Here is a 24,029-nt window from a genome sequence, read left to right on the forward strand (position 1 = left end):
GGGGGAAGGAGAGAAAAGGAGGCTCCCTGGGCAGAAGAAGAAGAACTGCCTGCTCCAGGGAAACCTCTTGAACCTGCAAGGCTTTAGTTTAACTTATAAAACACTTCTTAAAAAGACACTTAGAGGTGTTTTTTTTTTTAACCAATTAAAAATCATAATAGAATTAGTGAATGGTTTGGGTTGGAAGGGAACTGAAAGATCCATCCTCCTGCCATGGGCAGGGACACCTCCTGCTAGACCAGCTCGCTCAAGACTCCATCCAGCCTTGGAACGCATCCAGGCTTGGAGCCTTCACAACTTTCTCTGGGCAACCTGTTCTAGTGCTTCACCACCCTGCTCAGGAAGAAGTTCTTCCTCGTGTATCACAGCATCACCAAGGTTGGAAGAGACCTCAAAGATCATCCAGTCCAACCTGTCACCAGAGACCTCATGACTAGACCATGGCACCGAGTGCCACGTCCAATACCCCTCTTGTCTCATCTAAATCCAGCTTCTCCCACTTTGAAGCCACCACCCCTCATCCTGACACTCCATGCCACTAGAAAAAGTCCCTCTCCAGCACTCCTATAGCTTCAAATATTGGCAGGCTGCTAACAAGCAAATGCCAGTAAGCCATTGTGATTGCTTGGTGAGGTGTGAAGGAGTCAAACTAAACCAAACAAGGAAAATCTCTCATCACTGTCCTAGACCCAAACCACCTAAACTTTTAAGGCAAAGGAAAGACCACAAACAGTAATAAGCTCAGCCAACTTTGCCAGCTTCAGACTTTTGACTTCTCTTTGTTGCTTTAGTCTTTAACTCATTAAAGAACTTCCAGTTTTACAGAGCAGTAGAGCCTTCCCCTCTCCACCCTGATAGAGCAAGCTATCAGGACTTGAAGGAATCAAACCAAGTGACTGCAGCTATAATTTGCCTTACCAAGTGTGAATGAGGACATTATTACTTGGAAAACACTTTGTTGTTTTTTTCACAAGGCTTCTAAAGAATAACTTCCAGAAAGCCCACACAACATTTGCAATATAAATGTAATCATGGTAAGGTTGAAGCTCTTCACACTTCCATTCCTGGTTCTGCAATGCTGCAGCACACTTTGGGACATGCCAAAGACTCCTAAATCCCTGAGGGCTCTTCCCACAACCCCTTATGCTAATATCAGCATCCTATTGTATGGAATAATTTATTGAATGGGATGTTCTTTTACTTTTCAATAGCATTCAGCTCCTTTTCCTAACTAAGCAAGAAGTCATGGAGCCTAGTTTGCTCTTAAATAAAAGATGTGATCCTTGGGGCACTGAGAACACTGGCAAGAGCTGGGGTTCTTCAGACACCTGTACCTTCACATCAGGCCCTGAAGCGAAGCTGAGGTCAAGCCGGCAAAGACGAGAGGAGCTGTGTGGGATGCAGAACCTCTCTAAGGGAAAAACCTACACGGGAACGAATCTTTGGCATAATACACCCAACCCTGCAGTAAGAAGAGTAAGATCCTGCAGCAAAAATGGGCTCTTACCAAGGCTGAGGCGAGAGCCGTGAGGGGAGCCCAACAACACTGCGGGCCCACGATGGGGGCCCGTGGGGCGGTGGGCATCCTGCCTTAGGCTGAGGGATACGAGGACTAACAAGGCCTCAACGGGACCGCTGGGTGAAGAGGTGGCGCCGAGGCAGGGCTGGGGCTGTGACGGGCCGAGTTCTGCGAGGAAAACCGAGCTTTTTTGGCCGGACCCAAGGTCGAGCTCGGCGGCCACCGCGCCCTGACGACGGTAACCTTGACAACAGCGGCCGGGCCGCGCCAGGGAGGAAATCTCGCGAGACTTGGTCGCCCGCCGTCTGCCCGCGCTGACAGCTCTCGCGAGAGTTGCGCTGTGGGAGGAGGCGAGGGCACGGCCTGAGGAAGGGGATGGCCAAGATGGCGTCGGAGGGAGAGCTGGGCAGGAAGTGGGACCGGTGTCTGGCGGACTCCGCCGTCAAGCTGGGTAAGGGCGGGGAAGGCAGGGCGGAGGAGGAGGACGACCCGGGGAGGAGCGGGGAGGGTCGACCAGGTGCCCCGGGGCTGGGAGCGTCGCTGCCTGCCCGCTCCCGCGGCGCCGTTGAGCCCGGCGAGGAAAGGCCGTATGAGGCCCGGTGTCCCCACGCCTCTCCGGACCTGGCTGAGGGCGGCGGAGGCCTTGTCGCGCTGTAGGCCCGGGCCGGTGTCTGGTAGTTTTGCCTTCAGCGTCAGACAGTGCTGCCCTCGGAGGTCGGGGACCCGCACGGCTGGAGGAAGGGAGGGAACAAGCCGGGCGGCCCCGGGCCTGGCAAGGTGACCTTGGCTGCGGACACGGACCCCCGCCTGGCCCGCTGCCACGGCCGCCACGGGCTCTTCTCCCCGACCCGGCACCGGCTTACCCGCGATCCGGTAGCGGAGAGTCGGGTTTGACCTCTGTGTAGTCCCTCGGTCGGAGATGAGAGGTTTCCGTGGGAAATCTCCCTCTGCACCGAGCTCCGCGGCCAGCGGGACGGCTCCCGCCTGGAATGAATGGGCGCTGGGCAGGCATTACCGGCTCCTTAAGTGCCACGACCTTGCTCGCCTGGAGTTTCACTGTGACGCCGGCTTGGGTTTGGAAATGTGTTTCAGCAGAGCTGCTCACATCACTCAGGGAGCGCGATGGGCTGTGTTTATTAAAAGCAATGTGCAGCCTGACACGCTCACGGCTTTGGCATCCGCTGCTTCGTGCACTGTGTGCACTTTGACTTTGAGAAGCTTTCTGCCCCGTGTCCCAGCCCTGTGCAGACTGCTGTGCCTTTTCTTCAAGCCCTCTCGACTTTCTTCCATGCTTTTTTGCCCTTAAAGTTAGGACTGTGCACATGCCTGCAGCGCTCCTCATCCATTCATAGCTTCTCACTTGGAGCTGTGTGTTTTATGAGTGGTTTTAATTGTGTGTGTGTCACAGGTTGGTGAATTGAGTAGGCAGAAGTGGAATGTGTGCACCAAAGGAAGTCTTTAAATGCAAACTGTAGAGCTAGCAAGTGAAGTGCCTGACAGGAAAGGTGTCTGTGCTCCACGTTGGTGCAGGAGCCTCTTTGAGAACCATAAAGAACAGCTGAGAAATGGGACTGTTTATTTCTTGTTGCTGTAGTGGCTTTATGCTTGAAAGCTGCTGGGGAGCTCGGGGGTTTTAGTTGCCTAATACTTTTCCATTAGAAAAGCTGTTTAATAATTTAAAGTAAACTGAAACTTCCATTGTTTATAACAGGCCTTTGTAAAGTGTCAAGTGCTCCAGAGCAATGTTTTGCCTTGTGAAATGCTATTCAGGTTTGTCTGACAAACATATCCTGATATGTTTATGTTTCCATAGCATTGGTTGCTTTATCATAAAATATTAACTATGCCAAATTATAAACAAGAGCTTGTTCCATGCTGCAGCTGCACATGTAAGGATCCTCTATGGGAAAAGCCTCTCTAGGAGGCTGAAAGAAGTGGCTACAGGATTGATCTCAATGCACTATGTCTCTAGGAATAGAAATAGGAATAGAATAGAATTAACCAGGTTGGAAAAGACCTCAGAGATCATCAAGTCCAACCTATCACCCAACACCATCTGATCAACTCAACCATGGCACCAAGTGCCTCATCCAGGCTCTTCCTAAACACCTCCAGGGATGGGGACTTCACCACCTCCCTGGGCAGCACATCCCAATGGCCGATCTCCCTTTCTATGAAGAACTTCCTAAGATCCAGCCTAAACTTCCCCTGGCACAGCTTGAGACTGTGTCCTCTTGTTCTGGTGCTGGGTGCCTGGGAGAAGACCCACAGCTGGCTCCAACCTGCCTAGAGGGAGTTGCAGAGAGCAAGAAGGTCTCCCCTGAGCCTCCTCTTCTGCAGGCTAAGCAACCCCAGCTCCTCCCAGGGCTGTGCTCCAGACCCCTCCCCAGCTTTGTTGCCCTTCTCTGGACACCTTCCAGCAGCTCAACATCTTTCCTAACCTGAGGAGCCCAGTACTGGACACAGGACTCCAGGTGTGACCTCAGCAGTGCTGAGCACAGGGCACAAGGACTTCCCTGCTCCTGCTGGCCACACTCTTCCTGCTGCAGGCCAGGATGCCCTTGGCCTTCTTGGCCCCCTGGGCACACTGCTGGCTCCTGTTCAGCTGCTGTCCACCAGCACTCCCAGGTCCCTCTCTGCCTGGCTGCTCTCAGCCACTCTGCCCCCAGCCTTCATGCCTTTCCTTCTAATTTGGTGTTTTCTTCCATCCTAAAGTGGCAACAGAAGAAATAGAACGTGCTCTAGACCGGGGATATTCCTACTGTTAACTTCATGAGGGCAGGCAGCAGAGGGCTCAGTTAAACTCATGTTTTTCATGAGGTTGCCCCAAAAGGGCATGTGGACTGCAGCTCTTTGATGATGTCCTTAGCATTAAACCCAATGTGGTGGCCTCAGACACCCGTTCCCCTTCATGTGTGATAGCATTTTCCTTTCTTGTGTGCCTGTGTGCCTGCTCCAGTAACTGGAGCATCCGTGCTGGCAGCCTCCGCTGCGGTATGAACCACAAATGACTCGGTGTGAACTTGGGAACAACCCAGGAGTTGCTTCATCCTCCTGTCGTTTGTGCCTGCAGATGCTGATGGCCTTTAAATGCCAAGTGAGTCAGTGGCCTGGCTGTGCAAACTGTTACCTGAGTGCTGATAACAAACCTCCTCAGAGCAGCTGAGTGGGAATGATTGTTTTCTCTGCAGGGAGCTTGAAACCTCACATGGTCGTGATGATTGTTTTTCTAACGTTCCTGCACAGTCTGCTGGAGTTTACAATAAAACACCAAGGGTGGTGGTTATACTGGAGAGAAAGAAAGAAAATAAGCTTTTGTACTTGAGAATTCCCTTGCTTGGTCTGTGGAACATGGAAGTTTACCTAATCCTCACATCTGTGTTGGACTTTGTCTTCTGGTGGCCATGCTTGCCTTCCCATATGTTCTTCGTGTCCTTCCTGAGTGCTGGAGGGAGAAAGTTTCCAGCCAGCGGCTGGGGAAAACCAAACACTGGGATTACCCCTGCATTTCCCCATCCCAGCCCCTGTAAATAAAGGAAAGCATTGAACTGAAAGCCCTGAATTTCTGAAGCTGTGCCTGTGTGACAGCTTCCAGTCTGAGAACTGGGGAGACAGATAGCTCCTGGGGGTTAATTTGAGGGCTGGAGGGCCGTGGGAAACAGAAGAGAGGGAGAAGGGGAGGTGGCAGCTATCAGGGTGACTTTATTATCAATAATGTGTTTTTAAACACTAGCTGGGGGCTCTGCAGTCTGTCCTGGCTTGTATTGGTCTGTCAGGCTGCCCACTCCAGTTGGGTGAAGCAGTGTACTTGTAGGTGGCTGTGGTGGTTTTAGTTACTCTATCCTGTTTTAGTTGGAGGCCAAACTGCTGGAAGAAACTTGGACCTCCTGCCACTAAAATGTCCAAAATACATATTTGTCATGTTGCATCTTTTGCAATGCTCTATGATGTTGCTGACCTTTTGGTCACTGCCTGTGTGCATCTTGTAATTTACTGTTAAAACTCTTTCTTTTCCCTGCTAGTTCAAAGCAGCCCTGGGTCGTCAGGAGCAGTCAAGGCAGCGTTTCGTTTCAGAGAGCTCTGTGTTGCCTGCACAAAGCACCAACACATTGTTCAAACGGGGTTTTGTGTCCTCACCTCCTCCTTATTGGGACTGACACTTGTTTGTTTTGCTGCTGCTGAGGACAGATCTGGGTATTATTCTTGTTCCCCTTCCCTTTCTAACCACAGCATTCCGTCGTGGGCTGGGTTGTGCTTTCTTGGCTGGCCAGGTGATTCCTCTGCTGGGTGAGCCAGATTGTGCTGGCTCTGTCTTGGCACCATGCTCAAGACTTTGCACCCATGCTGTTATTTCAATCATTTAACTTGCTGTTCCATCTTCCTGCCTGGTATTGATTTTTCCTTGCCCATCTTACCAACTCTTCCTCAGCTTGCTTGGTTTGTGTCTGAGGAAGGAAAAATCAGGCTGGGATCGCTTTCTCTTTCTTCCCAGCTACAAAAGCTGTGTGAAGTCCTGCATCCTCTTCAGCCTTCCCAACCACTTCTTCCCTTTTTATCAGCTGAGCTGTGCAGAGAAGGAGCAAAGAAGTAAATAACATAGTGGTGTTCTCCCATCCTACCACCTTTAAACCCTCTTCAAAGGGGTTGTTTGTTGAGCTGCTGGATAGTTTAGACTTGTTTATTTGCAAAGACAATTACTCCTGTGGGACTGACAGAGTTGGATTTTTTTTCTCTGTGAGGCTATAATTTTGGACAAATTATGTGAAGTCATTAAAGTCCTTGTGCCCTGTACTCAGCACTGGTTAGGTCTCACCTTGAGTCCTGTGTCCAGTTCTGGGCCCCTCAATTTAAGAAGGACATTGAGACACTTGAAGGTGTCCAGAGGAGGGCAAAAAGGCTGGGGAGGGGTCTGGAGCACAGCCCTGGGAGGAGAGGCTGAGGGAGCTGGGGTTGCTTAGCCTGGAGCAGAGGAGGCTCAGGGGAGACCACCTTGCTCTCTCCAACTCCCTGAAGGGAGGTCGTAGCCAAGAGAGGGTTGCTCTCTTCTCCCAGGCAGTCAGCACCAGAACAAGAGGCCACAGTCTCAAGCTGTGCCAGGGAAGGTTTAGGCTGGAGGTGAGGAGAAAGTTCTTCCCAGAGAGAGTTGTTAGCTGTTGGAGTGTGCTGCCCAGGGAGGTGGTGGAGTCCCCATCCCTGGAGGCATTCAAGAGGGGATTGGATGTGGCACTTGGTGCCATGGTTTAGTTGTCAGGAGGTGTTGGGTGCCAGGTTGGACTTGATGATCTTTGAGGTCTTTTCCAACCTTATTGATTCTCTGCTTATTAAATGCTATTTCCAGGGAGCAAAGGGGCAATAAAGAGCTTGTGTGTGAGGGGAGGGAGTTTTGTGTGCCTGGGTGTCTTGATCTGTGCTCAAACTGCTGGAGCTTTAAATGAGTGGAACGCTGTCATTCACCTGATATGGAAAAGTAATGCTAGGCAAGCTGTTTTCTTTTCAACGTGTGTGTGGAGTTGCTGGGCAAGTTAATTTCTTTTGCAGGAGACAAATGTTTTGATGTATGTCTGTGTTTGACCAAAACTCAGCCTGGAAGCATGTAAATAGCCCAGTCCAGTGATGTTCATTTTCCTCTAATCCTCTGTTTTGACATCTGAAAATAAAACACTTTTAATTCCCATTTAATAGGAATATTTTTTTTCAAGAGAAGAAGGGCACTTTCAATTCCCCTCCAACTGCTAGGCGATTTCTTCTGGCTTGCATCATCTGGCCTGCTCGAGTAGCTCTTTGCTGTTCATGGCAAGGGTGAGATTGGGCTGTTTGGGTCGTTCCACAGATTGAATGTTTCAGGCAGAACGGTTGTATGGCTTGCAGTGTCAGGAGTTTTAAATAACCCTTCACGTGGTCATGAATCACCTAAAGCCAGTCTATATAGTGATAAAACTTGATTATACTTTCTGAACGCTGGATTAGGCTTTCTCTAAATATACAAAAAACCCTGAAATTCCTGGTTTGGTTTTTTGGGGCGGTTTGGGTTTTTTTTTTGCTTAGCAATTGTAACATGGCTGTATGGGCTCAGCCGGGGCTGTATGGGCTCAGCCGGGGCTGTATGGGCGCAGCCGAGGCTGCTTGGCCCCAGCCGGGGCTCAGCCGGGGCTTTATGGACTCAGCAGTGCTAGCGGGGCTGCTTGGCCCCAGCCGGGGCTCAGCCGGGGCTGCCGGGGCTGCCTGGCCCCAGCCGGGGCTCAGCGGGGCTAGCGGGGCTGCCGGGGTTGCTTGGCCCCAGCCAGGGCTCAGCCAGGGCTCAGCCGGGGCTGCTTGGCCCCAGCCGGGGCTCAGCCGGGGCTCAGCCGGGGCTGTATGGGCTCAGCCGAGGCTGCTTGGCCCCAGCCGGGGCTCAGCCGGGGCTTTATGGACTCAGCAGTGCTAGCGGGGCTGCTTGGCCCCAGCCGGGGCTCAGCCGGGGCTCAGCCGGGGCTTTATGGACTCAGCAGTGCTAGCGGGGCTGCCGGGCCCCAGCCGGGGCTGCTTGGCCCTAGCCGGGGCTCAGCCGGGCCCCAGCCGGGGCTCAGCCGGGGCTGCTTAGCCCCAGCCGGGGCTCAGCCGGGGCTGCCGGGGCTCAGCGGGGCTGTTTGGGCTGCCTGGCCCCAGCCAGGGCTCAGCGGGGCTAGCGGGGCTGCCGGGGCTGCTTGGCCCCAGCCGGGGCTCAGCCGGGGCTCAGCCGGGGCTGCTTGGCCCCAGCCGGGGCTCAGCCGGGGCTGCCGGGGCTCAGCGGAGCTGCCGGGGCTGCTTGGCCCCAGCCGGGGCTCAGCGGGGCTAGCGGGGCTGCCGGGGCTGCTTGGCCCCAGCCGGGGCTCAGCCGGGGCTGCTTGGCCCCAGCCAGGGCTCAGGCGGGGCTCAGGCGGGGCTGCATGGGCTCAGCCGGGGCTGTTGGGGCTGTTTGGGCTGTACGGGAGTTCGGGGTTTAGCGCTGCAGGACACAGATACTCTGCTGGCACACGACTGTGTCGTCACCTGAGCTTTGTTTGTAACCCCAGCTTCTTTTCCTTTGTCCTGCCGAAGAGCCAGTTCTACTTGCTGTATCTTGAGCAGACCCAAGCCGTGTAAATATTAACTGCTGGTGGTTTAGTCTGTGCAGGGAGGTGATAGAGCCAGTGGAAAAATGTTTTCTTTGGAAGAGGTGGACGAATGCTGTTCTGAGAACAGGCTCGTAGTCAAAACTCTCACAGCAATATTTAGCTATGTTGTTAGCAGAGCTCTGGACACAGTGACAGCCTACTAATAAAGGGGCTGTTCTCTGGGAAGAAAATGAGAGGAAAGCTTCGGGTCTCCTCTCCTCCTGCCATTGTGGCCTGCTGTTCCTCTTGGCTGGCCACCTGGCTGAGTCAGGAGGCTGCCTGCCTAGGTGTGCCTGATCACTCCCTAACCCGAGCCTTGCTCTGCCCTTGTTCCAGCCTGCTCCTGGCAATACCTCTGGTGTGCAGGAAGATGTGAAAGAGGAGCTGGGACTCCCATCTGATAAGGCAGCCCTTCAAAAACCCAGGCTGTGTCAGAGCTGTCCTGGAAACGAATCCAAAGTGCACCGACTTCCTTGTCCCCTGCGCTGCTAAGCTGCCAGCTGGGCCTTCTCTGGGAGGTGGCACATGGTGACAAGGGAAGGGGACTCCAGCCAAGTGATACCCTAAACCCCTCCTCTGCTCCTGGAGATGTTACAGCAGTAGGTGGGGCCAACTCTTTGCTCTTTGTTCTATCAGATAGAGCTCTTTGAGGGAATCCTTCCAGGGCTGCTGGCACATCCCTGATGATAATGAATTAACAGTAAGAGCTTTGAGAAGGATCAAGCTTCTCAGATGCTAGTGAGATGCCACCATACTGCTTCTAGCTGTGAATTGCCTCTATTTCTTAGCTGGGCCAGTAGATATCAGTAATGGTCTGCCTAGGTGGGGTGGGTGAGAAGAAGCCTGACTGCTAACCCTCACAGTTAGGCTTGCAGGAGCCCTGAACCTGGAAGGTTTTGCCCCAACAAAATGTCTCTTTTTAGCAATGCTCTGCTCTCACTAGTGGAATATTTGATTGCAGTAAGGGAAGGGATTGCTTTGTGTCAGAGAGATACTAGGAATATCTAGCTGATTTCTGTGCTTCCAAAGTGAGGTGCAAGCCTGATCTCTGAAAGCTTGGTGCAGTGAGAGGAAGGGAAATGTGTGCCCTCTCTCCTCAGCAGCTCATGACCTGGTGGAAGGGTGAGAAGTTTCTGGTCCAGTGTGAGACTCTGGCTGTGTTTTGTTGCAGTAAGAGAAGGGATTGCTTTCTGTCAGAGACATTAGGTATTAGGAATATCTAGCTGATAGAATAATACCTAGCTGTGCTTCTAAAGTGAGGTGCAAGCCTGATTCTTCTCTGAAAGCTTGGTGCAGTGAGAGGAAGGGAAATGTGTGCCCTTTCTCCTCACCAGCTCATGACCTGGTGGAAGGATGAGCAGTTTCTGGTCCAGTGTGAGACTCTGGCTGTGTTTTGTTGCAGTAAGAGAAGGGATTGCTTTCTGTCAGAGACATTAGGTATTAGGAATATCTAGCTGATAGAATAATACCTAGCTGTGCTTCTAAAGTGAGGTGCAAGCCTGATTCTTCTCTGAGAGCTTGGTGCAGTAAGAGGAAGGGAAATGTGTGCCTTCTCTCCTCACCAGCTCATGACCTGGTGGAAGGATGAGCAGTTTCTGGTCCTCTGTGAGACTCTGGCTGTGTTTACTTGACTATGTGAAAGGAGGTTGTAGTGAAGACAGTGTTGGACTCTTCTCCCAGGTACCTAGTGACAAGACAAAAGGAAGTGGCCTCAAGCTGTGCCAGGGGAGGTTTAAGTTGGGTATTAGTAGAAATCTCCTGTGAGAGTGATCAGGCATTGGGACAAGCTGCCTGGGGAGGTGGTGGAGTCCCCATCCCTGGAGGTGTTCACAACAAGGTGTGTCTGTGGCACGTGGGGACACGTTCTAGTGGTCATGGAGGTGTTGGGTAGAAGGTTGAACTTGAGGTCTTAGAGGTCTTTTCCAACCTTAACGATTGTGTGATTCCATGAAGGGTTGGCAGCAGTGCTGTGTGTCCTGTCTGCAGAGGTGCCGATGTTTATCTGCGCTCAGGCTGCAGGAGTGCTCGAGGGTGCAAGCGGCCCCTGCAAGCCTGTCAGGATTTCTGCAGCAGCACAGGATTTGGGGTATTTATACTCTGACATTCCAGCTCTGCTGTGGTGCTGCAGGCAAACGCTGGAAGAAAACAAACCACACTTTGCTCCCTGCTTCTTCCTCGAGGGCTCAGTGTGTAGCTTCACGATGTTTTCTTCTGGAGTCCTTGCTCGTTTTTCTCTCCGCTGTGTAAACAATCCACCCAACGGGGGAGATGAGAAGGAAAGCTTCAAAGTTGAAGGCAATCTGCTTCCTGCCATGCAAGACCTTGCTAAGAGTCTGCTTGGAATTAATGCTGTCTGTAAATAAGTGATTTCATGGGCTCAGATTTCTAGCCCGTGCTAAGTGCTGCCCTGTAAAGGCCCTGCTGTAGGAAGGAGGATCTCCTCCCCATTTTTACACAGCTGTTTCTAGATCTTCCCCAAGTTGGATTGGAGGGGGACAGGATGGGACACCCTGCAACAGGAGGGAGCACTGAGTTTGATGAGTTCTGCCTGTTGGACCTCGAAGCTGTCACTGTCCCCAGAGAGAAGCTAACCGAGCTCGACAGATTTTCTTGATCCTAATGGGAGCTGTCTTTCTAGCCTGGAAGAAATCTCTGTTGGAACAAGTCCTGACCTATTTTGAGAGTCTTGTCTGTACAAATGGCCTGAAATTGTGCCAGGGGAAGTTTTAGGTTGGATATTAGGAAAAAATTCTTCACTGAATGAGTGGCCAGGCATTGGAACAGGCTGCCCAGGGAGGTGGTGGAGTCACTGTCCCTGGAGGTGTTCAAGAAGCCTGTGGAGGTGGCACTTGAAGGGGGGGGGGGAGGCATGGTGGTCTTAAATTGGTGGTTGGACTTGATGATCCTCGAGGGCTTTTCCCACCCAAACAATTCCATGATCCCACAGAGCAGTTGCTCTTTTCTTAGGACAAGAAGCCATCACTTAACCTTCATTTTGTTTCCATCACTGAGTTCTTTTAACCGTCAGCCAGCAGCGCCCAAAGGAGAAGAGGCCGAAGCTCCGTGGGTTGGATTTGCGTGTGGGGAATGGCAGAGGGAAAATTATCTGGAGGCAAAAAGCAAACTGTGAAGTCACGTAAAAACTTCCAGCTGCTATAGTAACAGCAGCACAAACGGCCAGATGTCAACAAACATGTTTGAATCCTTCCATTTCCAGTGTCAAGCTATCGAAGAGGAGTCTTGTCTAGGGGTGGCAGCTGCTTCAGCCCGTAGCTACTGGGGAACCCTGTAGAACCTCTGTTGGAGGGACTGTTGAGGGAATTGCTAGAAGAAGCCTTTCCCAGATGTTCTTGCAGGGCAGGAGCCCATCCTGAAGATTTGTGGTTCTCCCCAAGACGCTTTTATGACGTCCTGTTGGGCACGCGGCGCGTGCTCCTCGGCGTGTTGGATTGATTTGAGGAGCTGGGGCGTCCTGCTTGGGAGCTGAAGGAGCCAAAAAGCAGGATGAAAAAAGGCTCTGGAGCTTGGGCTTTCTGCCTAATACCAATTCCGTGTGGCTCTGCCTGGGGAATCAGGAGTGAGATGTCCACAGAGCCATCCTGTGCCCTGCTGACACCGACTGTAAATGAGTTGAAGCTGAAGTGATAGATGGAGGGTGGAAGCGACTGGTTTTCTAGTTAAGCATTTGAAACTGTCAAGAGGAGGTGAAAGATGCCTTGAACTCTTTTCCTGTGGCCCTTCCCTGCACAGGGTCTGTCATGCAAGAAAAGGAGGGGGAAATGTGGATCAAGCCCTTAGCTTTGCCTTGTTCCCTTTGTTTTCATTGTAAGCGAAACCTTTCATGTTTTATTGTTGCCAAGTTAAAACCTGGCCTGGAGGTGGCTGCTCTTTAGTAGGAACAGCTGCAGACCCGGTGTCCCCTGTTCAGGTGGGAGGCTCTTTGAAGCACCGTGTTGCCTCTTTGAAAGGAAATTGAGCATGTGAGAACTTAAACCTGTGAAACTCATCAGCAGCTCTGCCGTTGTTTATCTCTGGTGTAACTCTAGATAGAATTAAAGTGAAACGTGTTACTTGGCTCCCCCAAGACAAGATGGTTTCAGCTGCCCCTTGGTCCTGGACATACAGGAAGTGACCACATAACCACAAATCCTTTCTAATGAGATGAAGGTGAGTGACAAATTGTCCACAGAAAGAGGTTCTTCATGAGGAGGGCTGAGAAATTAGATGTCTTCCCTAAGCAGCCTGACAGGCTTAACAGTGGTGCTCAGTGTTAACATGAAGCAAAGCTTAGGCTCTGATTTAGGCTTAGGCTAAAACTGGCAAGCACAGGAAGTTTTTCACCTTTAAGTGTGTCCTGTAGCTTCCCTCCTGGCCAACAGGAAGCAGCACTAATGGCATCTGAGTGGAGGCCTTGCACATGGGGACAGGGGAGAGCATCTAAAGGAGGTGAAGAAAATACAAGGTAATGGTGAATTCTGGAAGCAGATGGAAAGAAAAGGTATTGAGGATAACTGCTTGCTTAGTGCAGACCTTTCTGAAGACAAGAGAGGGAAAAGGTTTCATAGAATCACAGAATGGTTTGGGTTGGAAGGGACCTCAAGGACCATTTCATTCCAAACCCCTTGCCGTGGGCAGGAACACCTCCCACTAGACCAGGGAGCTCAAGGCCTTATCCACCTCAAGGCCTTGAACACTCCCAGGAATGAGGCATCCACAGCTTCTCTGGGCAACCTGTTCTGGTGTCTCACAACCCTCTTGCTTCCTGATAGCCAGTCTGAATCTCCCCTCTTCCAGCTCAAAGCCATTTCCACTTGTCTTGGCACCGCAAGCCCTTGTAAAATGTCCCTCCCCACCGTGCTGGTAAGAAGAATGTGGCTTTGACTGGAAACATGGAAAACACAGTAACATTAGAAACCAGCCAGGCTCTGCATGGAGATGATGCAGGACTTGTCATGCTGTCCATCATTGCACTGTTTGGATTGGCAGAGGGGATCTGCTCTGCCAGCGGCATCGCTCAGTGTGCGATCGGCCTCCCGAACTGGAGAGTTCAAACCCAGGCCTGGTGCTGTTTGAAATTGCCTCCAGAAGGTCCTCTTCAGACCTGCAGCACAACAGCCCCAAAGGACAAGGCACCATAACTGTGTGTTGGAGGAAAAGCCTGACCGAGGGAGTTGGGTCAGAGGGCCAAGCAGTTGTCCTCTGGATGAATTCTAACAGATAGTCATTATCCCTAATAGCATAAACACTCAGAGAGAGCCAGCAGCAGCTGTAGTATAGCAAAGGTAGAGCAGGAAGGCCCTGCCTGGGGAGGGGGAGTGGGGGACTCACCCCGGGTGAGCTGCCTGATGTCTCTGCCAGTCCTCCTAGGAGTGCTGGTGGGTGACACGCCGTGAGTAGTTAGCTGTTTGTAGGAGATGCTCTCCAAGCAGCATTATCTCTTGCTGTCTGAAATGCAGAAAAAGCCTCAAGCTCTGAGCAGTCATCTGAGGAGCTGTGACTTACCCCTTAGCTGTGCAAATGATTAGAGTGAAAACCTGACCTTCTGTGAAATGCTTTCTAAACTGTCTGGGGGAGTTATGTCAGGACCACTTGGCAGGCAGGCAGAGTTCCTCCCTGCACTGCATGTTTTGTAAGCCTACTCCAACGTTGCAGTGACCTGCTAAAGCAGTTACTTGCCTCTGTCAGTGCTGAAAAAGCTGTAGTGCAATGAAAAGAGCAACTCTGGTTTCCAGCTCTTGGTAAACAGGTGAAGGCCTAACAGGAGAGTCAGCATGAGAGGGTTTGCTTTGATCATGTTTGGTCGTTTCTGGTCTGATGGGTTTTAGACTCAATGAAAAATGTGAGGGTCTTAGTTGATTTATTAGCAAGTGCAGCAGGTAGTGCTTCAATGCTCTCTGCTTCAGTGGATGTTACCACTAGGGTGCTTGTAGCAAGGAAAAAGGTTTAAAAGGCAGAAGGAAACTTTAAAAAGAAAGAAAGAAAGAAGAGGGGGGGGGAAAGAAGAAAGAAAGAAGAGGGGGGGGGGGAAAGAAGAAAGAAAGAAGAGGGGGGAAAAAAGAAGAAAGAAAGAAGAGGGGGGAAAAAAAGAAGAAAGAAAGAAGAGGGGGGAAAAAAAGAAGAAAGAAAGAAGAGGGGGGAAAAAAAGAAGAAAGAAAGAAGAGGGGGGAAAAAAAGAAGAAAGAAAGAAGAGGGGGGGAAAAAAAGAAGAAAGAAAGAAGAGGGGGGGGGAAAAGAAGAAAGAAAGAAGAGGGGGAAAAAAAGAAGAAAGAAAGAAGAGGGGGGAAAAAAAGAAGAAAGAAAGAAGAGCGGGGAAAAGAAAGAAAGAAGAGGGGGGAAAAAGAAAGGGTAAAGAAAGAAGAGGGGGGAAAAAAGGGAAAAAAAAAAAGAAAGGGGGGGAAGAAAGAAAGGAAGGGGGGAAGGCCAGAAAAGGGAAAGAAAGAAAGAAAAGGGAAAGAGAGAAAAGGAGAAGGGGGGAAGGCCAGAAAAGGGAAAGAAAGAAAGAAAAGGGAAAGAGAGAAAAGGAGAAGGGGGGAAGGCCAGAAAAGGGAAAGAAAGAAAGAAAAGGGAAAGAGAGAAAAGGAGAAGGGGGGAAGGCCAGAAAAGGAAAAGAAAGAAAGAAAAGGGGGGGAAAAAAGCCCCTCCTGTACACCAGGAAGGTCCAGGATTCTTTGGTGCTATTCTGGACACAACCCAGTCAGTAATGTGTTCAACAGGAGCTTAACCAAGGAGCACAGGCTTTAGCAATATGAAAAAGACAAAACAAAAAGGTGTTGGAAAAGACCTCTGGAGCTCATCCAGTCCAACCTCCCTGCTAAAGCAGGGCACCCACAGCAGCTTGCCCAGCAGCACAGTGCCCAGGGGGGATTGGAAGCCCTCCAGAGAAGGAGACTCCACAACCTCTCTGGGCAGCCTGCTCCAGGGCTCAGCACCCTCACACCAAACAACTTTCTCCTCCTGTTCAGGTGGAACCTCCTGGCTTCCAGTTTGTTCCTGCTGCCCTTTGTCCTGTTTCTGGGCACCACTGAGCAGAGTCTGGCCCCAGCCTCTTGCTCCCCAGCCTTTAGCTCTTGCTGAGCATTGCTCAGATCCCCTCTGGGGCTGCTGTTCTCCAGGCTCAACAGCCCCAGAGGCTCTCAGCCTTTGCTCCTCACAGAGCTGCTTCAGGCCCCTCAGTAGTTCATAGAATTGAACAACTTTGATTGGAGTAGACCTTTAAGATCATTGAATCCAACCATTTTCTTGTTCCTTGGGAGAAGAGACCAACTCCCACCTGGCTCCAGCCTCCTTTCAAGGAGCTGAAGAGAGCATTGAGGTCTCCCTTCAGCCTCCTTTTCTCCAGGCTAAACAAGCCCAGGTCCCTCAGTGCTCCTTATCAGCCCTGTTCTCCAGACCCTTCCCCAGCTTTGTTGGCCTTTTCTGGACCTGCTCCCAGCCCTTCAGTGTCCTTCTGGGAGTGAGGAGCCCAAAACTGACCCCAGGACTCGAGGTGTAGCCTCACCAATGCCCAGCCTAGGGTGACCATCAATTCCCTGCTCCTGCTGGTCATGCTCTTGCTGATCCAGGCCAGGCTGCTGGTGGCCACCTGGGCATGAGCTGGCTCATCTCTGTTGGCCAGCATCCCCAAGCCTTTCTCTACTGGGCAGCTGCCTTGTTGCAAAGAATCCTAAGCACACCTTCCAAGGAAACTCACAATTACTTTTCAACATGCCAGCTGAGTTTATTTTAATGGTGCTGGATAATTACATTTCCCCCCACCCCACCCCCTTCCCCCCCCAACTGCTGCAGTCAATTCTATATATAGTAGAAGGATGTGAAAAGTCATTTCATTCCTTAATGTGTTTAAATCTGCTCCACAATGAATGTTGTGGATGTGGAAGATAAGCAGCCTGGAGCTTGCTTTTGCAAGGTATAGGGTAACACAAAGCATCAAAGTTTTGCTGCCCTCAGGACACACACTGAAGCAGTTAAAGTGGTGAGATAAACCAAAGCCAAGGAGATATTCATCTGCAAAATGTGAAGCTCAAGGACACACACCACCCACCCCCCCACACCACCCCCCCCAAAAAAAAAGGTTTCATTTAAGTGTTTCTCATTTGCTGACAAGGAGCCAAATAAATCTTCATTCCACACTGTGGATGGTGACAGAAATTCAGTGACTTGCCCTGGGATGAGGGTCTGGTTTGTTCCCAAATCATTCTGATGATGTTGGGGTTCTCAGCAGAATTTGCTGCTTATTGTTACCTGATGAAACATGAATACTTTCTTGCCAGACTGCTGTTTAAGAGCAGGACCAATATCTGAATGGGGCCTGCCCAGGCACATTCCAGGTCATCTGCTGAGCCCAGATGTTTGCTAATGAGTTCTAGGAGAGAGCCTTCTTCACTACCCAGCCCCTGCCAGACAGCCCCAGTCCTGCAGCTGCAAGACTGAGAGAATGGAGTCCCTTTAGTCTTGCTTTAGTCTTGAACCCAACTCTGTCCTGCACACTGAAAGAAATGGAGCTGTTCAGCCTGGAGAGGAGAAGGCTCCAGGGAGAGCTCAGAGCTGCATTTCAGTGTCTGAAGGGGACCTACAGGCAGGCTGGGGAGGGACTGCTCAGAAGGGGCTGTGAGGGATAGGATCAGAGGCAGTGGTTTGAAACTGCAGCAGGGCAGATTTAACTTGGACATGAGGAGGAGGCTCTGCACAAGGAGGGTGGGGAGACACTGGAACAGGTTGCCCAGGGAGGTGGTTGAGGCCCCAGCCCTGGAGAGCTTCAAGATCAGCCTTGATGTGTCCCTGGGCAGCCTGATCTCGTTGGAGGTGTCCCTGCTGCCTGCAGAGGGCTTGGAGAAGATGAGCTCTGAGGATCCTTTCCAAGCCAATGCAATCTGTGAAATGGCCTCAAGTTACACCAGAGGAGGTTGAGGTTGGGTATCAGAAGAAACTTCTTCCTTGAAAGGGTTCCCAAAGACTGGGCCAGGCTGCCCAGGGAGGTGACTGAATCCCCATCCCTGGAGGTGTTTCAGAGCCACAGAGCTGTGGTGCTGAGGGCCAGGGTTTAGCCCTGGGCTTGGCAGAGTCAGAGAATGGTTGGAGTGGATGAGCTTAAAGGTCTTTGCCCTCCAAAAGGATGCAGTGATTCTACCATCTCTGTTGGTGTGCTGAACTGACACATGGGCTGATCTTCCTGAGTTGGAACAAGGAATTTCTGTCAAGAACTAACACTGAGACGCTTGAACATGTCCAGAGAAGGGCAAGGAGGCTGGTGAGAGGCCTTGAGCACAAGCCCTGTGAGGAGAGGCTGAGGGAGCTGGGGTTGCTTAGCCTGGAGCAGAGGAGGCTCAGGGGAGAGCTTCTTGCTCTCTCCAACTCCCTGAAGGGAGCTTGGAGCCAGCTGGGGGTTGGTCTCTTCACCCAGCCCCAGAACAAGAGGACACCGCCTCAAGCTGTGCCAGGGGAGGTTTAGGCTGGAGGTGAGGAGAAAGTTCTTCCCAGAGAGAGTTGTTAGCTATTGGAATGTGCTGCCCAGGGAGGTGGTGGAGTCCCCATCCCAGGAGGTGTTCAAAAAGGGATTGGACATGGCACTTAAAGCCATGGTTTAGTTAGTCAGGAGGTCTTGGGTGCCAGGTTGGACTTGCTGGTCTCTGAGGTCTTTTCCAACCTTATTAATTCGATGATCCTATGATTTTGCATTACTTTGGCCCTTACTCACTGTGTTTCTTCTTCCAGGTGCTGGGTTTGGATTAGGGATTGTTTTCTCAGTCATCTTCTTCAAAAGTAAGTACTGCAGTGAGCCTGGCTGCCTCATTTCCTGAAGCCAGTTGTAGGTGCAGCTTAAAACCAAGGCATGCAGAACTTAATCAGCATGGCAGAGCAGTTCCCTCATTATTCACTGGTCACCTCTCTTCATCTGAAACCCACTTACTTTAGCTGTTGTGTAACACACTTGTTACACACACAGCATCTCTCAAAGCCCCTGCTGTGCTCAACTCAGATCCTGGAGCTGCAGGAAGCCCTGAGCCCAGTGACTGCTCTGGACAGCAGTTTACATCAGCCTTGCCAGGCTTTTAAAACTGATCTCAATTAGCTTTTATTTATCCTTTGGTAACACAAAGATTTCCAATAAGAGCTCAAGTTCAGGGAGTGCCCTCCATTAAATCCCAAACCTGATGTCATGCTCACTGTTACTCATGCTCAGAAACAATCTAATCAGGGGTTTAGCTGCTTTTAAGGCTTGTAGGGCTTGAAAATGCCCACTGTGCATTTGCCAGTGATTTGTTCTCTCTTGGTGCTTATTGAACAATGTGAAACAAGAAGCTCTTCATGACTTCTAACTTCTCCTCTCTCTTTGCTTTCCCTCCCCTCTCACCCCAGGAAAGTCATGGCCTATTGCCTTTGGGTCAGGGATGGGGTTAGGAATGGCTTATTCCAATTGTCAGCATGACTTCCAGTCTCCATATCTTCTCCATGGTAAATTTGTCAAAGTAAGTATCACTGCTAGTTCCTATTCATTGCTTCACTGCAGAATTGTTGGCCACTGGAATGTGCTGCCCAGGGAGGTGGTGGAGTCCCTGTCCCTGGTGGTGTTCAAAAAGGGATTGGATGTGGCACTTGGAGCCATGGTTCAGTGGTCATGAGGTCTTGGGTGACAGGTTGGACTTGATGATCCTTGAGGTCTTTTCCAACCTTAGAGACTGGTTGGGGTGCTAGGTGCCATAGTTTAGTTGATTAGATAGTGTTGGATGATAGGTTGGACTTGATGATCACAAAGGTCTCTTCCAACCTGGTCCTTCTCCTTCTCTTCTCCTTCTCTTCTCCTTCTCTTCTCCTTCTCTTCTCCTTCTCTTCTCCTTCTCTTCTCCTTCTCTTCTCCTTCTCTTCTCCTTCTCTTCTCCTTCTCTTCTCCTTCTCTTCTCCTTCTCTTCTCCTTCTCTTCTCCTTCTCTTCTCCTTCTCTTCTCCTTCTCTTCTCCTTCTCTTCTCCTTCTCTTCTCCTTCTCTTCTCCTTCTCTTCTCCTTCTCTTCTCCTTCTCTTCTCCTTCTCTTCTCCTTCTCTTCTCCTTCTCTTCTCCTTCTCTTCTCCTTCTCTTCTCCTTCTCTTCTCCTTCTCTTCTCCTTCTCTTCTCCTTCTCTTCTCCTTCTCTTCTCCTTCTCTTCTCCTTCTCTTCTCCTTCTCTTCTCCTTCTCTTCTCCTTCTCTTCTCCTTCTCTTCTCCTTCTCTTCTCCTTCTCCTTTTCTCAATTCTATGAATCTATAAGTTAGCATTAAGCAGTGCACCTAGACACCATTGAATTAGATATTCCTCTGCCAGAGCAGTAGTTAAGGCATCTGTGCTGCTGAAGGCCAAGGTGGTGTCTTCAGAAATCTTGAGCATCAGGTGTTTTTAACAATCCACTTGCTACAGATTCACAGGTTGCACTGGCTTGCAAGGGACCCCCAAAATCATAGAATTCATAGAATTGTCAGGGTTGGATGGTAATTTAATTATTGTGGCATCTGGATTAAAAGAAAAGGACTCTGTGTGGTTTGGATCCACAGAGCCAGGCACTGCTAAAAGCATTTCAGTGGTGCTGCTGGAGGAGCATCCACCAGGACATTATTTACAGTTCATTTAGCACTTCAGAAAGCACTGAGAGAAATTGTTTTGCCAGGAGCTTTCCACAGCAAGTACACAGGATGCAGAAATTGCTCCTGCATTGCTCCTCTGCCTGCTGAAGGAGACTTGAAGGTGCTTTTAGGCTTTCTAGAGCTGTAAGTGGAGTCCATTCCTCCATGCTGGCAGATGCACTTTTGCCACCCATCTGCAGCCCTACCAGCTGTACCTTATAGACTTATAGAATGGTTTGGGTTGGAAGGGACCTTCAAGGTCATCTAGCTCCAGCCCTGCTGCCATGGGCAGGGACACCTCCCACCAGCCCAGCTTGCTCAAGGCCTCATCCAGCCTGGCCTTGAACGCCTCCAGGGAGGGGATATCCACAGCCACCCTGGGCAACCTGTGCCAGTGCCTTCCCACTCTCACTGGAAAGAATTTCTTCTTCATCTCCAGTCTTAATCTTCCCTCCTCAAGCTCAAAGTCATTCCTCCTCATCCTATCACAAGCCCTTGTCAAAAGTCCCTCCCCAGCTCTCCTGTAGTCCCTTCAGGTACTGGAAGGCTGCTCTAAAGTCTCCTGGAGCCTTCTCTTCTCCAGGCTGAACAAGCCCCTACTCTCCTGCCTGTCCCTATAGGGGGGGTGCTCCAGTACCTTGTTACAGATGCTACCTTAAGCTGCCTGCTAAGAAAGGGAAACAAGAAGAAGATTCTTGAACAACTTCAGAACTGAGTACTTTGGATAGCAAGATGGAGAAACTGTGACTGAGATGCAGCTGATAACCACACTGCCAGCTACAGCCCAGAATCCAAAGTCTCTGTGTGACTCTCCTGGCTGGATTTGTTAACAACAGAACTTCCCACACCACCCTGGGGGGATTCCTCCCATTTATGCCCAGAAAGACTCTGGGATGCCCTGTGTGTGATTGCTGTGGATAGCAAAGGCCTCACTCACATGTTCTAAGGAAGCATTACTCATTCAGGGATGCTCAGTACTAGGGATGGTGAGCAACTGAAAACTGCCTTTCAGGTCAGCCTAGCTAAAGGATTTTCACAGAATCCTAGAATAAACCAGGTTGGAAAAGACCTCAGAGATCAGCAAGTCCAACCTATTACCTAATACCTCCTGACAACTAAACCATGGCTCCAAGGGCCACATCCAAGCCCCTCTTCAACACCTCCAGGGATGGGGACTCCACCACCTCCCTGGGCAGCACATCCCAATGGCAAATGCCTCTTGCTGGGAAGAACTTTCTCCTCACCTCCAGCCTAAACTTCCCCTGGCACAGCTTGAGACTGTGTCCTCTTGTTCTGGGGATGAGTGCCTGCCTGGGAGAAGAGACCAACCCCCACCTGGCTCCAAGCTCCCTTCAGGGAGTTAGAGCAAGAAGGTCTCCCCTGAGCCTCCTCTTCTGCAGGCTAAGCAACCCCAGCTCCCTCAGCCTCTCCTCCCAGGGCTGTGCTCCAGACCCCTCCCCAGCTCTGTTGCCCTTCTCTGGACACCTTCCAGCAGCTCAACCTCTTTCCTAACCTGAGGAGCCCAGAACTGGGCACAGGACTCCAGGTGTGGCCTCAGCAGTGCTGAGCACTGGGCACAAGGACTTCCCTGCTCCTGCTGGCCACACTCTTCCTGCTGCAGGCCAGGATGCCCTTGGCCTTCTTGGCCCCCTGGGCACACTGCTGGCTCATGTTCAGCTGCTGTCAACCAGCACCCCCAGGTCCCTTTCTGCCTGACTGCTCTCCAGCCACTCTGTCCCCCTTGTTTGGGTTAAGGACTGATCTGTGCTCTGGAGCAAGTGTGGTCCCTGGCAGCATGAGGTAATTGAAAGGACACTTGGCAGAAGCAGCACAGCTGCCTGCGTGGCACAGGCCTAGGCAAATAGTTTCCAGTGCTCTGTCTCCAGGAGCTTGCTCTGGCCCAAAGAGGCTGAGAGGAGGAAGAGGCCCAGTGAAGCCATCTGAGGGTTAATGTCAGTAATTCCCTCCCAAATGTCATGTCATGGGCTATGGCTCCTGGGTTATTACAACAAAATTATTTCATTTCTCCTGGTTGGGAGCATGGAAAATATTGTTGCATTATCACTCATCTGGTTTGGTTCCTAGAAAATCCTGGGTTAGCTACACTCCAGAGAAGCTCCTTAGCAAAATGGAGCTCTGAAGAGAATAGAATTAACCAGGTTGGGAAAGACCTCAGAGATCAGCAAGTCCAACCTATCACCCAGCACCATCTGATCAACTCAACCATGGCACCAAGTGCCTCAGCCAGGCTCCTCCTAAACACCACCAGGGATGGGGACTCCACCACCTCCCTGGGCAGCACATTCCCAGGGCCAATCTCTCTTGCTGGGAAGAATTACTTCCTCACATCCAGCCTAAACCTCCCCTGGCACAGCTTGAGACTGTGTCCTCTTGTTCTGGGGCTGGGTGCCTGCCTGGGAGAAGAGCCCAACCCCCAGCTGGCTCCAAGCTCCCTTCAGGGAGTTGGAGAGAGCAAGAAGGTCTCCCCTGAGCCTCCTCTTCTGCAGGCTAAGCAACCCCAGCTCCCTCAGCCTCTCCTCCCAGGGCTGTGCTCCAGACCCCTCCCCAGCTCTGTTGCCCTTCTCTGGACACCTTCCAGCAGCTCAACCTCTTTCCTGACCTGAGGAGCCCAGAGCTGGACACAGGACTCCAGGTGTGGCCTCAGCAGTGCTGAGCACAGGGCACAAGGACTTCCCTGCTCCTGCTGGCCACACTCTTCCTGCTGCAGGCCAGGATGCCCTTGGCCTTGTTGACCCCCTGGGCACACTGCTGGCTCATGTTCAGCCTACTATCACCCACTGCCCCCATGTCCCTTTCTGCCTGGCTGCTCTCAGCCACTCTGTCCCCAGCCTGTAGCACTGCCTGGGGTTGCTGTGGCCAAAGTGCAGAACCTGGCACTTGGATGTGTTCAGTCTCCTGCCCTTGGCCTCTGCCCATCTGCCCAGCCTGGCCAGGTCCCTCTGCAGAGCTCTCCTGCCCTCTGACAGCTCAACTCCTGCCCCCAGCCTGGTGTCATAACAACAGTGTTGAGGGCTGGGGGTTATTTGTAGCCCCCAGTTGTGTCAGAAGGGAGGGTTCTGTGGTTGAAAAGGTGCTGTGAAGTGAGCTGCTTGGCTTCTCCAGGCCAAAGCTCTCAGCCTAGCAGGGGCTGGAAATGTTAACCTGCCCTCTGGAAAGCTCAGAGAGCTTAAGGGGCTTTGTTTTACATCGTGCAGCACCTTCCTTGTAAGGAGCCCAAATGGCTTTTTAATAATCTAAGCCTTCTTGCTTTTACAGGAACAGTGACTAATGACTGAGCCTATCCCAGTGGGAAGGAAGGAGAAATCAATGATTATTCCTCAGGAATACTGAAGCTGCCCTGGAACCAGCCAACATTCTTCAGTACCGCTCACCAGTAACTCTTTATACTCCCAGCAGCAAACTGTTTCTGTCCAGGAAACAAAAGTTCTGTGGCTTGTTTTGTATCATGTCTGGAAAGTGCAAGGAAGAGCTCTTCTGGGAAGTCAATAAAAGCAAAATGGCCTTCCCTGGTGTCTGGGCTTTGTGTGTGAGTGAGAGAGAGGGAAGGGGAGGAGAGGACTCCATTCTGAGTACCTAGCAGCTGTGACCACCTGGCTGAAGGCACTGGGGGAGCTCTTCAGCAGAGCCAGCCGTGGTCTGTCCCTCTCCACCCTGCAAAGGCACCCCTCAGCTAAGGTTCAGCTCAGAGAGCCATTCCCACCTCATAAATCACCCTCTAGCCCCCTGCTGCTTGTGCCGCTGGTTGGAGAGGGAGGTAAATACTCCTGTGTCCTGTTTGTACAGTTGCCC

General features: G+C 51.3%; 1 protein-coding gene across 1 annotated transcript; it reads left to right on the forward strand.

Annotated features, from left to right (window-relative positions):
- Positions 1-1,865: 1,865 nt before the first annotated feature.
- On the forward strand, positions 1,866-23,746 carry MICOS10 (mitochondrial contact site and cristae organizing system subunit 10). Its single transcript, XM_009899490.2, has 4 exons — positions 1,866-1,970; positions 18,343-18,390; positions 18,988-19,097; positions 23,496-23,746. The coding sequence occupies exons 1-4, from the start codon at positions 1,895-1,897 to the stop codon at positions 23,502-23,504; spliced, it is 243 nt and encodes an 80-aa protein (XP_009897792.1). The 5' UTR covers positions 1,866-1,894; the 3' UTR covers positions 23,505-23,746.
- The last annotated feature ends 283 nt before the right edge of the window (positions 23,747-24,029 follow it).

This window comes from Dryobates pubescens, chromosome 33, assembly GCF_014839835.1.
Source record: "Dryobates pubescens isolate bDryPub1 chromosome 33, bDryPub1.pri, whole genome shotgun sequence".
Taxonomy (NCBI): Eukaryota; Metazoa; Chordata; class Aves; order Piciformes; family Picidae; genus Dryobates; species Dryobates pubescens.

Bases quoted from the DNA above. Each gene is read 5' to 3' on its own strand.
- MICOS10 (XM_009899490.2), top strand. From the start codon at position 1,895: ATGGCCAAGATGGCGTCGGAGGGAGAGCTGGGCAGGAAGTGGGACCGG. The intron at 1,971-18,342 runs GTAAGGGCGGGG...TTCTTCTTCCAG, and splicing joins GGACTCCGCCGTCAAGCTGG to GTGCTGGGTTTGGATTAGGG. The intron at 18,391-18,987 runs GTAAGTACTGCA...CTCTCACCCCAG, and splicing joins CTCAGTCATCTTCTTCAAAA to GAAAGTCATGGCCTATTGCC.